The sequence below is a fragment of the Scheffersomyces xylosifermentans genome, assembly GCF_036884685.1.
Source record: "Scheffersomyces xylosifermentans strain CBS 12540 chromosome Unknown RJT20scaffold_5, whole genome shotgun sequence".
In the NCBI taxonomy this organism is placed as follows: Eukaryota; Fungi; Ascomycota; class Pichiomycetes; order Serinales; family Debaryomycetaceae; genus Scheffersomyces; species Scheffersomyces xylosifermentans.
In genome coordinates this window covers 81,014-96,759 of record NW_027042943.1, presented here as the reverse complement: position 1 = coordinate 96,759, position 15,746 = coordinate 81,014, and the positions used below count along the sequence as shown (strand labels likewise).

Below are 15,746 nucleotides of genomic sequence, written 5' to 3'. Positions count from 1 at the left end.
AGTAGTATTGGATAGTTGCAGGATATGGAAATGTCTATATCGTATGCTCTGGTTATTAGCCGTAAATAGAGTAAAGATCTTAAAACGACGAGGGGTTATACGGCCTAGAAGAACTGTGGAAGCCACTACCCTATGTATTTAGCTGTATCAAGTACTATATTGGCAACGTACATCAATATCATTTATATTCCTTAGATGGGAGGCTACGCCAAATCGATATCTAAGAAGGTCACTTCACTGGATTGAATATCACAATTACTTCAAATCTGCTTAAATAAAGTTTCCTTCAACGTTCCTCCTTCTCTTCCACTTTACAAATGCTTCAACAATGGTATCTTCTTATACATTCCTATCTTAAATATCCTAAATAAATATACTTTACTTAATGAGCTATTTACTCCTATCCATTGGTTTCTTTACTATACGAACTAACATTTAACGTTAATTCCCTTCCTCATCTCCGCTTCACGCAATTCAAACATCACTTGTGAAGCAACAAAAAGACACCCCGACGCTAAGATTGTAAACTGTATTCCATTATAAGTGTTGAACATCTCTTTCAACAAAGCAACCGTACCATCCTGACCCAAGCAGAATCCAAACAAGTTTGCAATCATCATCATCCAGATGTTTCCTACTGCTCCAATACCACTTAAGTATCTGTACCACCAGTTACCTTCGAATCTCTTGAAGATAGCAATTGCAATGATCTCAGGCATTAAGAATAATACAACAAGCCAGCCCCACATCAATAAACGTAACTCTATGTCATGCCAAATGGCAACAAAACTGAATACAAACAAACTGTTGACGATTCTGTACTTTCCCCCTCCACCTAATGGGACGTAGATGTATCTGATAATCCATTTGTTATAAGATCTGTGCCATGCTCTCCAGAATTGAAGAGCGGAGTAGTTATTGTCCATACATCTTATCATATTCTCTGGGGGATCGATACCATCCAATAAACTCCAGAATCTAAACAAACGCCATGGAATCAATAATTTCAACCAAATGATGTTCAAGTTGAAAAGACCAATCATTGAAATTTGGAAGGGTGTGTCTCCATGCCAGGCCTTGGTCTTCGACACAGCAACTACGTACATGAAGTGAAGCAAGAATTCCATGACAAATACACAGAACAAGAATCTTAAGAAGTAGATGAATGTTCTTCTGTAGTCTTTAACCGAGCTGACCTGTTGGTAATTCGATTGATAAAGATAATCATTGAATGTTATGATAGGTCCGGCAATAAATAATGGGGTATACGTGATATAAGCCAAATAGTTGACAACATTATATTCACTCAAAGGAAGAGGTGCTTTAAGTCTTTGTCTATCATCAAGATCTACAAATTTTAACACTTCCTTGGGCTTTTCGCCTTTCTGTCCTTTGGCACTAAGGTCCTTCAATTCATGGCTACCTCCTGTAACAGGCTTAAGCAAATTCTCTCCTTCTCTCTTCTTCTCCAAGAAATCCAAGTTAAATGAAAGCATTCTCAACAATGTTATATTGTAGAAAACGTCCCATCTTTCAACAATACCCTTGAAACCATGGTCGATAATATCTATTCCGAAAGGTACTGTTCTGAAATGATGATTGATGAATAACGTCAGTAATCCATAGGCCCATGTTGCCCAAAGAGCAACTTTTGGAGATTTCACATACTTTCCGATGAGATAATTGACTGTGAGATGGATACTGATTCTAAATGAATTAACACCATGAATGGCAAACAAGAAAATAACACCGAAGCCAAAGTCGAAGTATGATCTTTTGGGTATCCTCAACAACGGAGTGACTACACGTCTCAAAATTGAGTGAAGAATTACCAATCCAAACAAAAGTGGAATGTTGTTTCTGAAAAAACGGTATTGCTGATCCGAATTGTCCACTTTTCTTCCAAACATCCACCCATCACTCAACAAATGGGCAAATCTGGGGTAATTAGGGTTGTGCTCATTAGAAGCAGTCATGGCTGTGTACCACATCAAGGGTACAACTACGGCAAAGACGCCCAAGTAAAATTTGAATTCCGTAGTTTTCCATCGGGATACAGGGCTGGCCTTTTTAATGATATTTTGTTTTCTAGCGGCATCTGCTGGAGGGAAGAGCCTTACATCTAGCGTCTCCAAAGAGAAGAATTCTAGGAAATGCGATAGGTAAGACATGAATGATTTGTTTCAATGTTGGGATGTATGGGTAAAGAAAAGAATACACTGGTTCTCGCCTCAATTGCCACTTCAACAGCCCTACAATGTGCCAAATCCCGAATGACTTAACCAAAAACCCACTGAAAAGGTATAGACTACAAAGAGATAAAGAGAGTAACCAACTCAAACTCACATTAATGAGTGTACCAGTAGCGATCTCCACAAATGTCGTGGTTTTCGTGGGTTTTGGTAGCTGCGAAAATGCGACATGAAGACGTGAATGACGTGAAATGGTGAAGCGAAAAGGATCAATGTGTAGGAACACAGTTGGAGTCTGTGGAGAGGAGCACTACTATAAATTATTATAAGGATTCATGTTAGAAGTATTGAAAATGACATTTGGTGTAAATAATTTTTGTACTGGTTTCGATTTCAGATAGATCTTGAATTATGACGAAGTGAAGGTTTGTTTTTATTTTTACTACGACATGTCTCAATAGAAGTAGCTTTATAGTATACTGTAGCTTCATTATATACTATGAATTGAATAAGTTCAGTGATTTTATGCAGGGAAGTAGTCCCTTTATTGTGTCACTTCTTGTTTATAGAGAAGCGAGTTGAAGATAATCAATTGAAGATGACTAGCACTCTTAAGAGAAGAAAGAATGAGTTTGAAGATAACCGTAATAGAATGAAATTCTCAATTCTCAATTCTCGACTCACAATATACCAACACCGCCTTTCTTTCCTGATCCACAGTAATACAAACATTTCCCTGACTTCCCATACCATCTCTTGTTAAATAGTACATCGAACGTTGTCACTGCACATAAACTGAAAAACTCCAGTTCACCATTTTGGTGATTGTGAAAGAATGAAGTGAAGAGAAGTAATGCTTCATTAGATTGTTGATTTAGTCGCTATATTTGTAAGAACAAGGCTATTTTTTCGTAGGTAGAATATTACCGGTTACTTGTCACAATGTCAGGAAATAACCAAAAAACCCCAGAGGAGCCGGACTTCGAAAGAAGACCGAACCCTAAAGGCTGGACTCCACCAAAAGCTCCATATAACCCATACGATCCTACCGACGTAAGACCGCCAGAAGGTTACCCTTCTGAATACAAAATACCTGGAAAGCAACCCGAGGGATTCTCTTCTATACCCAAGGATCCAACGCAATATAAAAAGGTCAATGAAACAATGAAAAGATTGAATTATACACCGAGACCACCATCTGAGTTATATCCTGGCCAATACAAAGTTTTAAGAAGAGTGGATACCAATCAGAGATTAAACACCGGATCTCGTTGGTTTGGAACATTCATTGGAGGCTCTATTGTATTCTACTTTGCATTTTTCCACCGTTGGAATGACGGAAGAGAAAATGTGATGTCTGACTTCTACCGTGCCAGATTGAGATTAAAGGAATACGTCTCTACATTGACAGATCAAGAATATGATGATTTGTACCACCCTAAGGATTCTTCAATTGGTGTGAGAAACGTTAGAGACACAGATTATATTCCAGAAACAATTAGAAAGACCACTGAAACCGAATATGCATTAAATAGACCTTCAGAAAGACATATCTTGGAAGCACAAAGAATCCAACAAGAACAGGAGGAGAAATTGTTGAGAGAATTAGATATGCATAAGCAATTTGCTGCTGAATTGGTTAAAAACGGCGATTATGTTCCAGAACAAGCCCCTGAGAAGAGGAAGAAATGGTTTGGTATATTTTAACAGTAATTTGACTTAAAATTACCATGGTTTTAGTACTACTTCTGGGGTCTTATTGCATGTAGTGAAAGATGATATTATTGCGTCACGGGCCTTTTTCCTTGCTTAACTTGGCTCTTGGATGTTTTGTCTTCACTGTTACTATGGCTTTCAATCCGAGTTTCGGGGATTTACTTGTAAATATAATTATATACAGATGCCATTTCTGTATATCCTCTCCATATTAGCATAGAATACAATGTATATTAGAAACGAGACATATGAGCATGAGACAATTTGTAATTGGCATTGAATATTAGTAAGGAGACATTGTACATTAGCAATGGGATATTGTATATATGCCTTCTATCAACATTTCCACCAACAACTCCAGCTCCTCAATCAATAGAATGGTCTGTCAAAAATTTTTCAACTTAAACGTTGCAACATCTACTCCCAATAAACTCACACATTGCATTGTGCATTGATCGCACTCACACATTACACTCACACATCACCCATCGCATCCATACTTTCGCATCCCTCGCATCCTTTGCACCCATCGCTTATCTTCCACGTTCAAATCTCACTCTCCCGTCGTTCCGATCGTTTGCGAAAAAACAAAGCCCGTTTTGTGTAAATATTTGTGTCAATAGGCATAAACAAGAGCTGTGAAATATTCTTAAACTATTTATAATATTGGAGAGTTTATTTTTTTTGTCTTTATTGTGTTTAGTATTCTTTAGTGATATACTACCAGTATACTGTTTTTAGGTGAGAGTTTGTATTTTTGAACGTTTGTATTTTTGAACGTTTTAGTTCAGTTTAGTTCACTATATATTTTTAGTTATTGTCAATATGTCTTCTCTGGAGACGTCGCTCGTTACAACTGTAGTTAATATAGGACTTCTCGTATTTCGGATCCAATTGGAATATCTCTATAGCTACTACCTCAGATTGACATATCTAGTAGGCGCTAATAAGGAGAATACGAATTGGTCGAATAAAGAACAAGAGAAAGAATCCAATAGAAAAGAGGAATCAACATTCATAAATGCCAAGGATATAACCGACATTGTGCAAGCTAGCGGCTACATCGTTCGAGAGCACGTAGTCACAACAGAAGATGGTTATATACTAGTGATTCATCAGCTAGAGAAGCCAGGAGTAATTCATGTCGAAAAGGGTAAAATAGCCTATTTCCACCATGGAATGCTTACCAACTCAGAACTCTTTGTTTTGGGTTCAGAAAAGAACAAGTCATTACCATACTTGTTACTTGATTTGGGATACGAAGTATGGTTGGGAAACAACAGAGGAAATAAATACTCCAGAAAACATTTGAAATTATCTGTGACAGATGCTAAATTCTGGGACTTTTCACTAGATGAATTTGCATATTATGATATTCCTGCTATATTGGGATACATCAAGTCCTTCTATCGTCCTGAAGACAAGATCACTTACATTGGCTTCTCACAAGGGTGTTCCCAGTTGTTTGCCAGTTTGAGTTTGCACCCATATCTTAATAAGTACTTGAATATGTTCATAGCGTTGTCTCCAGCTTTGATACCCAAGAACTTGAACCATCCAGTGTTTAGAATAATTGTTGATCAAACTGCTAAGGATAGTGGCTTTTTATACAGCCTATTCGGTAACAGAGCCATCATGTCATCTGTTTCATTTTGGTCATCCATAATGGGACCGAAACTCTACGAGAAAGTGGTAGATGTTTCCTTGGTATATTTATTTGGATGGTCGGGAAAGAACTTGTCAGAAGATCAGAAGAAATTGGGGTATCCCCATATGTTTTCAAACTCCTCTGTTAAATCATTAACGCATTGGTTTCAGATTATTAGCGCTAAGCGGTTCCAAATGTTCGATGAAACTGGAAAGTTTGGCAAAACCAAGCTTTCGATTCTATCTACTGCTCTGAAAAGTAAGGGTCATAGAGTAGCTCCATTTCCGATTGCCCACCATCTCGATGTTCCAATGGTCCTCTTCTATGGAGATAGTGACATTTTGGTGGATATTGAATGTACCAAGAAATTGATTTTAGATCAAAACGAAAAGATGGCTTCTATGCTTGACGTTGTCCTCTGTCCAGGCTACGAACATATGGACACTTTGTGGGCGTCGAACGTCTACGAGGATGTTTTCTCCAAAGTAATTATCGCCATAGAGTCCCATCATAGAAGTAGGAAGAACTACAGCACTATGGCGAGCAATATCAACAGCTCCTTGAAAAGGCTGTAGCTTCAATAGCGCTCATATTACAATAGTCTTCATAGTATTTAAATTATTATAAACGATACCCACGAACGAAACACCATAACAAGTTTGTGAAATACCCATAAATCATCAATGGGTGCAAACCCAGATAATGTTCCAGGGGTTACCCGCCCGCAATATTTGAGACATCAAATTTTTCGATGAGTATAAATAGCACTGGAAAGTACGATGAAAAAATGTTGAAAGCTTTTCTTCTTAACGCAAATTCACAGCCATTAGCGACGCAAAGCATCCCTTTGAGGTTGAGCCCATTACGGCGCTCTGACCCATGACCACTGGGATATTGTTGTGGATATTTCCTTTTGAATGGACTGAAGAACAATTGGTTGATCTTGGGTGCAGCATTCCATCTGTTAATACTTTGTTATTTCTAAGGGATTACCTTCGTGTGCCCGTATGGGGATTGGTGCAAGGATCAGCTATACATTCTTTGATGTAGAGTAGCGTAGTTTCTTTTTTGGTCGAAGACTACTTCGTAGACCTGATTTGCTATACCACTGTTGGTTTGTAGCAAATCATTATTCGTAACTTTATCGGGAATCATGGTACTCTTGCCGGTATTGTTCTCGTGGACGATTCGTAGTATATGCAAGGCCGTGAGTGTAGTAAAGAAATCCGCCCGTTTACTTCTTTCATCTCCTAACAACTCACAACCAGGTCAATCTTCCTGCACCCGATGAAACATGGAGAAAGCTTATTCGACAAGTCCGATAGCATATGTTTTAGCCGAAAGCTATACCGACACGAGAGGCATGTGTCACTTCCAGAGGCATTCTACAGCAGTCGACGTGAGGTGATATGGTCCCCTCCAACAAAAGGGCACCTTTTGCAATCCAGCTGAATTATAAAAACTCCACAGACTCATTATTTGTATGTTGTATGGGGACTGCTGTGGTCACGTGATCAATTCTTAACTAGTACACTATACCGATTTCTGTATTAAAATAAAACAGCCTTCTTCGGCATGGCTTTCATGCAATGCGGTTGGTATTATTTAGTTAAAATGTCCATGTTTTTGCAACATATGCTTCTGTCGAAGATCTTTACTTCTTCTGTAAAATATTGAACAACTCCGACTCTCGTTTTCGCATGTGAGACTATCAACATCCCCCCTCCTCATCCCCCCCCCCACGATCTGCTTGATATGCCTACTATTTACGAGTGTTTGTATCAAGTGGTTCGCATAACTCTTTTGAGGGGCACAATGCGGCACCGTTTGGATTGCAAAATCACTAATTCCGATGGGTGCATAAAGGAGTATCCTATGCCAAGCCTGTTGAAACTGGTACTTATAAAGAATGGAAATTCTGTATTTATGGTAAGAGAAGAAAGACAATGGAACAGTAAGTCGATTGTCAGTTAGTGAAAAATCTACATAAATAGTCCTTTCTTATAGTTTGCTAGTGATCTGGTGGTTTAACAGTTAGTATTGCAAAAGAATGTTCAACTTTGAAGCTGTTGAGGATTGGCACGCAGACATTTTCGCCAATTTGGCCGATGGAGTAATCCACGGAACAACGGCTGAGGCCATTAAGGCATACTTGGCGCCAGACTTCCCTCCAGAAAAAGTATCTGAGTACTTGGAGAAGTTGACACCATCAAAAAACCGTGAATTCAAAGAAATCGTCAAGGAAACGATTAACAGTGGAACCCTGGAGTCAACCAAAGCCTTCATTCTTTTCACAACGATCTTGGGCACGAGGATTTTGTCACCATTGATCACAAACTCCGTTACATTGGTTGAGGACATGACAATACAACAAAAAGAGAGCTTGTTGAGAGTATGGAGGGATTCTCCATTTGAAACAAAGAGAAAGTTGTTCAGAGCGTCTTTCCAAATCACTGTAGCTGCATTTGTTCGTACTTGTGAATTGCACCAAAAAGCTGTCAGCTATCCTGGAAGAGAACTTAGAGAGACATTATATGAAGATCAACAAATAGATACTTTCAAATACACCATGTTGAAAAAGCCAGTGGGAGATGTATTAAGCGTTCCAGATATTGATGTTTTGATTATCGGTTCAGGATCGGGTGCTGGTGTAGTCGCTCATACCCTTGCTCAAGAAGGTTATATATCTTTGGTACTTGAAAAAGGCAAATATTATAGCAGAGATCAATTCAATTTCGGCGATAAAGAGGGATACAAAAACTTATACCAGAACAAGGGTGTTTTGCCAACCATTAATGGCCAGATGACTTTATTGGCAGGTTCTACTTTTGGAGGTGGTTCAACAGTCAATTGGTTAGCTAGTTTGAAAACTCCGTTCAAAGTCAGAAAAGAATGGTATGAAGATTACGGTCTCGAATGGGCAGCCTCTGAAGACTACGACAATAGTCAGGCATTTGTCTATAAAACAATGGGTGTTACAACTGAAAACATCAAACATTCGTTTGGTAACAATCTCTTAAAAGAAGCGTCTGCTAAATTGGGTTACCCATATAAGGACATTCCTCAGAACAGTGGAAGTCATCCAGATCATAGTTGTGGCTTCTGTCATCTTGGATGCAAGTACGGAATAAAACAAGGATCAGTGGAATGTTGGTTCCGTGACGCAGCTGCTCACGGATCTCAGTTTATGGATGAGGTAAGAGTTATTAAAATCATTCATGACCGTGGAAAAGCCGTAGCCGTCTTGTGTGAAGATGTCCTGACAGGAAAGACTTTCAAAATTGTAGGTCCAAAGAAGTTTGTTGTTGCTGGCGGTGCCTTAAACTCTCCTATAATCTTGCAAAATTCGGGATTCACCAACAAGAACATTGGTAAGAATTTGAAATTGCATCCAGTAACTCTTATCTTTGGAGACTTTGGTCAAAATGTGAAGACTGATCCTTCAAGTTATGCTCCTATGACGGCACTTTGTAATAAGGCGGAGGACTTGGATGGAAAGGCTCATGGCTGCAAAATCGAGATCGTTTTGAGTACGCCAGCAACCCAGGCCGTTTTTTTGCCCTGGGATTCAAGTGACAAGTTGTTAAAGGATCTCTTGAGCTACCAGCACTTGGTTCCTGTGCTTCTTATTGCTAGAGATACGTCCTCTGGATCTGTTACTAAAGACCCTAAGAAAAAGGACAGTATTCTTATTGACTATGCTGTCAATAAATTCGATCGTAATGCACTTTTACAAGGTAGCTTGATTGCAGCAGATCTTTTATATATCGAAGGAGCTCAAGAAATTTTTACTCCTCAGGCATGGATTCCAAGATTCAAGTCCAGCAAACCAAAGGAAGATAGAAGTATTGACGACAAGGACTACAATGAGTGGAGAACTAAAATCTCCAAGACTTATTTTGATACTTTTGCAACAGCTTATTCTTCCGCTCACCAAATGAGTACTGTTCGTATGTCTGGAAAGGGGCCAGGTTATGGAGCCTGTGATGAAAGAGGACGCTTGTTTGAAAGTAGTAATATCTATGTTGCCGATTCCAGTGCGATGCCCACTGCCAGCGGAGTCAATCCAATGGTTTCCACGATGAGTATTGCTAGACTCGTAGCTTTAGGTCTCTCTAAAGATCTTAAGAAGCAAGCTAAACTTTAGACAAGTAATTTAAATAGATAATTGAATTTATAGTATATAATGAATAACGATAACCTCCAGAACAAGTTCCATGACTCTACAATGTATAAACGGAATTTTTTATGGTTAAAATGAAGACCCCAATCATTAGTAAATTAGAATTACATTTCATATAACCTGAAATAACAGCGATTTTTGTTTACCTTGGAGACATCACAAGGACAACTACAGAATATGTCTAAATAGATTTCGGGCTTAGCAAAACAAGAAAAGGGCCCATGAAAAATACACCTGCTGCTTTAGTAAGAAAACAAGGCACAAAATAAGAATTAGACAAGATATAACGGAAATAACGATCTGTTACGAATGGTTGCTACAGGAACCCTTATATCAAGACGACTAGAACTTCCACAATTCTCCACCTCCACGTTAGATCTTGTGGTTTGTGCCTATGCACATTTCGCCGAAATTCACCGAGACAACACTGCCTTCACCAAATTAGGGCCAGTCGATTTTCACTGAGACGAGGAGAGTAAATTAAATCATCAGCATAAGACAAATGGTGGGAACGAGTCGAGGGCAGAAGGCTCGGGGCGTTTGCAGAGATCACGATAATTCCGCTTACAAATCAATGTTGGACATGGCTATATAGAGAAATATAATATATTCAAGACGAAGGGTTCCGGCTAGCCTTATAGCTCATATCTAAGTTTTACCCGAATAGACGGTAAGTTGCAAACCCAGACCGTCAGCAGGTGCATTTTACCCATCCGATCTGCACTAACAAAATCACAACAATAATACAACAATAATACAACAATGCTAATAGGGGAGTTTCTTCCACAGAGTTCCGCCATACGCCATATTGCCATGCGGTATAATCACAGAATCACAATAGCGAAGTACAACCCGGATCCGTGTCCCCTTTCTAACTAATGTTCTAGTTCTGTGACGTAATACCAAGGCAACTATGGTCCTACTGTCGTCCAATGGCATGCCGCCGGATACTAAAATACGAACAATCTCGCCGAAATACAGTTTTGTGTACAGCGACACTGACTTCTCCATTTTGCGGGAGGAAGGAGTACGTGGAAAATAACTTTCTCCGTTGGGAATTTGATTGGTTCCTGGTGACACTAGAACTGTCAAAAGGGCAACGCAGCGGTTTTTTTGGCCTACAGTGTTCGATGTCTATGTCATCGCCCAAACGGCGTCGATGCAATTGTCGTCAGACTTGTTCCATGAAACTAGATCTCTTCTATTAGTCGTCCCATAACAGTGAATAGGGGCTACATTTACACATGCAGCTGTGTTCATGTGGGGGTCGTGTCCTCACCATAACAAACCCTGCACGTTCGGCGAAATTACGGCGAGTTGTATGCACGTTGTTCCCAATCGGGAATAATCCTTAACCATCGCCAATTCCCATACACCAACTTTGGACGACGAATGGGCGTGTAGAAGTAGAGGAGGATGCATTGGGCTTACAGGAGTTGAGGGATTTTCTAAAGTATAAATATGTGGTGAATCCAGGGATATAATTAGTTCAAATTTTGTAATTTTTCAACCATAGTAATCACCTACTATTAATATACAGACAACATGGCTCCTATTCAATACTCCTCTGCTAAAGAAGGTTTCACCAACAAGAACATCCAGTTCAACACAGAAAAGGCCGTCTCCAACGGAGACGCTTTGCTCACCAAGTTCACCTACGAGAACTCAGTAGTCGAGAAGGACCCATCTACTGGTAGATTGAGTGTCACTCCAACTGCTATCGACTACGACTTCAAGGTCGACTTGAAGGTGCCAAAGGTCGGTTTATTGTTGGTCGGTTTAGGTGGTAACAACGGTACTACTCTTGTTTCCTCAATCTTGGCTAACAAGCACAACATTTCTTTCGAAAACAAGGAAGGTGTCGTCAAGCCAAACTACTACGGTTCCGTCACTCAATCCTCCACCATCAAGCTTGGTATTGACAAGGAGACTGGTAACGATGTTTACGCTCCATTCAACTCTATTGTTCCATTCGTTAACCCTAACGACTTGGTTGTCAGCGGTTGGGATATCAACGGTTTGCCATTGGACAAAGCCATGAAGAGAGCCAAGGTTTTGGACGTTGATTTGCAAAAGAAGTTGGCTCCATACTTGAAGGAAATCACTCCAAAGCCATCTATCTACTACCCAGATTTCATTGCTTTGAACCAAAGTGAGAGAGCTAACAACATCTTCAACAAGACAGCCAAGGGTGAACCAAACGTTAGTGACAAGTGGGCTGATGTTGAGAGAATCAGAAAAGACATCAGAGACTTCAAGGAGTCTAACTCTTTGGACAAGGTCATTGTCTTGTGGTCTGCTAACACCGAGAGATACGCTGACGTCTTAGAAAACGTCAACGACACCTCTGAGAACCTTTTGGCTTCTATCAAGAACAGTCACGCCGAGATCGCCCCATCTACTGTCTTCGCTGTTGCCTCTATCTTGGAGAAGGTTCCATACATTAACGGTTCCCCACAAAACACTTTCGTTCCAGGTGTCATTGAATTGGCCGAGAAGAACAACTCCTTCATTGGTGGTGACGATTTCAAGAGTGGTCAAACCAAGATCAAGTCCGTCTTGGCCCAATTCTTGGTTGATGCTGGTATCAAACCCCTTTCCATCGCTTCTTACAACCACTTGGGTAACAACGATGGTTACAACTTGAGTTCTCCAAAGCAATTCAGATCTAAGGAGATCTCCAAGCAATCCGTTGTTGACGACATGATCGAGTCTAACGAGATCTTGTACAACAAGGAAGATGGTGACAAGGTTGATCACTGTATCGTCATTAAGTACTTGCCAGCTGTTGGTGACTCCAAGGTTGCCATGGACGAGTACTACTCCGAATTGATGCTTGGTGGACACAACAAGATTTCTATTCACAACGTTTGTGAGGACTCTTTGTTGGCCACTCCATTGATCCTTGATTTGGTTATTGTTACTGAATTCTTGGAGAGAGTTCACTACAAGAGATCCGACGAGGGTGATGACAAGTACCAAGATTTCTACGCTGTTTTGACCTTGTTGTCCTACTGGTTGAAGGCTCCATTGTCCAAGCCAGGTTTCAAGCCAATCAACGGTTTAAACAAGCAAAGACAAGCATTGGAGAACTTGTTGAGATTATTGGTCGGTTTGCCAGTCAACAACGAGTTGAGATTCGAGGAGAGATTGTTGTAACTTAATAATATAGAGTGTTCATAATAATTAATTAATTCAGGTAATTTGTGTTTTCAGGACTTTTAGAGTGTATTTGTAGGAGGAAGTAATGGTACCAGGGAGCTTAACCATGAAATGACTAGCCTTTTAACATTAAGTATAGAAATTTAGTCCCAATATCAAAACCGATTTCAGTGAAAACCAAGCTAGGTCTTAACGATGGAATTTAATACCGCCCTCCCAACGTTTCGAGTCTACTAGCCGAAGAGGCTTTTACCCAAAACATTCTCGATTTCTCTGGGCACTCACTCAACATACCTCTTGCCTGTCATGTTTTGCAGAAGACGTAAAGGCTGTAATTACGATGAAACATTATGCAAACAAGACAAAACCACTCATAAATCTTACCAATGCCTCATTGCATAGTCAGGCTACATTCCTTTACTTCTCCAAATACCCAAGTTTCTTCCATTGCCATGTCTTCATCTTCTTCACTACTAGCACATACTTAAGGACCCTGTAGCCATACTCCGGTCACGTGCATTTCCTAAACGGGAGCGATAACTTAAATCGCGTTTTTGGACCAAAACGGAAAGCGGCATGGGTTTCTTTATTATAATCAGAAGATGACAAGCGCGAGAGGTGGTGTTTGTTATATAAATAATTTATCATGAGATTTACCGGCGCCTGGAGATTTGACAAGTATTACCTCGGCGGTGGGCTGTTATCTATACGGTAATTCCATATCAGTTGCAGTTGCATGGGGTAGTTGCATTGATGCTTGGGGGGTTAATTTGCGAGTGTGACAAAAGCTCGTTTCATGTCCTGTTGGTGATGGAATAGCAGGAGTTTTTAAATGGACGTCACTAGATGCGTTATGTTGTCACAGTGAAAATACACCCCCCATATAGTTGTTTCTTGGTCCATGCCAATGCTTATCATAACTCAGCTGCTGCTCAGTCTATGACCTCATGTAATTAAGTGCTTGGTTATGTACTCCACATCAAGAGTTTTTTTGCAGTCGCTGATTGCCGAGCCCCACCAAACTGGCTTGTCTGCAGTCTACCCAACAAAGCTCATCGGATCTCAGTGATATGTGCCGGATATGCCAACCCAACAAAAGCAACATAAAATGTCGGGGTTGTCACGTGACACACATACATTTATACACCCAGTTGAACAATGGGCTTGTTCATTATCATATGGCACAACTCCAGCGACGTACCAACAATGGTGGTGGTGAGAAAATTTCCGTTTCAGGCAAGTAAGCAAACGAAGCTTCATTTCCAGCGAAGCAAACGCTAGCACAAAGGTAGCAAATTTAGTCTGCAACGGCAAAAAAATTGGGGAAGACAAGAAAAAGAATTGTCTACAACGAGTGACCACGAACGTAAGATCTTGCCACATGGGATTACTACCCCCAACAGGTTCACTCAACGAAAATGATAACTGTGCGAAAATAGAAACTGTTGAGGTTGGCAATGGCAGCAGCAACGACATCAGGTCACTAACTCATTGGTACGGTGGTATGGTGGTATTCTGGTGGTAGGTGACGTCTGGCGCTCTGTACACAACGATGAGGTAATGTTGGTGAAAAATACGGTACCACTACTCAAACCGAGTTCCTGGGAGGACAATGGCTTTTCTACGTGAAGATCGTCGCAAAACCATAAGGGAGAAGAAAAAAATCGTTCACAAGCGATGAAGTCCCATGCTGAAAGCATAGCCAGCATCAAACTCCAGCAATTGGCCATCCTACATGATGATAAAAATCCCACACCCCCTGAGTTTTATTTTGGTGGCTGGGGATATTTTGGGCTACTTCATGCCTTTCCTTCGCTATTTCTGCTGGGGTAAGAATGCCATGCCAGTCACAGGTCCCCAAGGCTCTGAGTTCTTGATCCTCTTAGCTTGTAGGGGCCATTAGCGTGTGGTAGCTTGCGCATTTTTGTCGTCTGCAGATTTTCTCCGCCGGTGCCAATGCCAGTGTGAAAAAAGTGTGTTCCCCTCCTTGCCGTAATAAATTTACCACAACAGAATAATTTAGCAGGAATAGCATTGGGATCCTAAATTAGAGATGAATTAGACGTAACACAATTAGAGAGAATTTTAGTTTAATTGCCACCACCGGACCACACAGAACTAGGCAATTTAGTGTTTTGACCCCGTCTTATCTCATGTCTAGCGTAGTCATTATATATGTTATCACTCTATGGCAATTGCCCCTCTCGAGCCAGTTATGATTATTAACCAATCTCGTCTACTCCTCCCCCTCTCCTCCTCCTTCTCCTACTACTCCTCCTCCTCCTCCTCCTCCTCCTCCTAACCCATCCTTCTTAATACTTGACCATTACATTCTTGCCCCGTTTCTTTTGCAGCAATGTACACTCTCCTCTTTTCTGTCATTAATTATCATATCTCTCGCTATCGTCCGTCGCTAAATCCACCTTCATCTCTGATACCAGTGGACCTCAAATTCATAGTGTCAAAAGTCACAATTCATGAGTGGCTCTGTGTTCCTTTCTTAATAGTGTGTTCCACTTAACTCTCTGTTATTGTGCTTACGCTAAACTGTATTTGTTCCTTTCCCCTCTATTTTGATACTCTGTCCCGTGCTGTACCCGTTGAACACTTCATTGTCCAGCTTCACTTCAACTGCCCAACTGCCCAACTGCCCAACAGCACTCACACTGCCCAACAGCACTCACTTCTACTTTCTCACTACTTTCCAGACTCTCTCACTAGTTTGTCACTACTTTTCTCAGTAACACTCTCAGTCTCACGCACAGTCACTCACCACTTTCTCACTCTCACTAACACACCCTCACTCTCACTACTCTCACTAACACACACCCACTACACTCACTCC

General features: G+C 40.6%; 5 protein-coding genes across 5 annotated transcripts; 4 read left to right on the top strand and 1 right to left on the bottom strand. All coding sequences in view use genetic code 12, as the record gives it.

Annotated features, from left to right (window-relative positions):
- Window positions 1-325: 325 nt before the first annotated feature.
- Window positions 326-2,387, bottom strand: GUP1 (O-acyltransferase). The gene has a single exon (XM_064917304.1). It carries the CDS (start codon window positions 2,169-2,171, stop codon window positions 429-431), a length of 1,743 nt encoding a protein of 580 aa, XP_064773463.1. The 5' UTR covers window positions 2,172-2,387; the 3' UTR covers window positions 326-428.
- A 747-nt stretch (window positions 2,388-3,134) lies between these two features.
- MCU1 (Mcu1p) lies at window positions 3,135-3,899 on the top strand (the record flags this gene model as incomplete). The annotated part of the gene is made up of 1 exon (XM_064921651.1): window positions 3,135-3,899. One exon carries the CDS (start codon window positions 3,135-3,137, stop codon window positions 3,897-3,899), a length of 765 nt encoding a protein of 254 aa, XP_064773462.1.
- Window positions 3,900-4,596: 697 nt separating this feature from the next.
- On the top strand, window positions 4,597-6,219 carry TGL99 (Tgl99p). Its single transcript, XM_064920257.1, has one exon. The coding sequence runs from the start codon at window positions 4,734-4,736 to the stop codon at window positions 6,129-6,131; it is 1,398 nt and encodes a 465-aa protein (XP_064773461.1). The 5' UTR covers window positions 4,597-4,733; the 3' UTR covers window positions 6,132-6,219.
- A 924-nt stretch (window positions 6,220-7,143) lies between these two features.
- On the top strand, window positions 7,144-10,187 carry RJT20DRAFT_46617 (GMC family oxidoreductase). Its single transcript, XM_064920256.1, has one exon. It carries the CDS (start codon window positions 7,607-7,609, stop codon window positions 9,701-9,703), a length of 2,097 nt encoding a protein of 698 aa, XP_064773460.1. The 5' UTR covers window positions 7,144-7,606; the 3' UTR covers window positions 9,704-10,187.
- Window positions 10,188-11,245: 1,058 nt separating this feature from the next.
- INO1 (inositol-3-phosphate synthase) lies at window positions 11,246-12,956 on the top strand. Its single transcript, XM_064917303.1, has one exon. It carries the CDS (start codon window positions 11,285-11,287, stop codon window positions 12,896-12,898), a length of 1,614 nt encoding a protein of 537 aa, XP_064773459.1. The 5' UTR covers window positions 11,246-11,284; the 3' UTR covers window positions 12,899-12,956.
- Window positions 12,957-15,746: the final 2,790 nt, after the last annotated feature.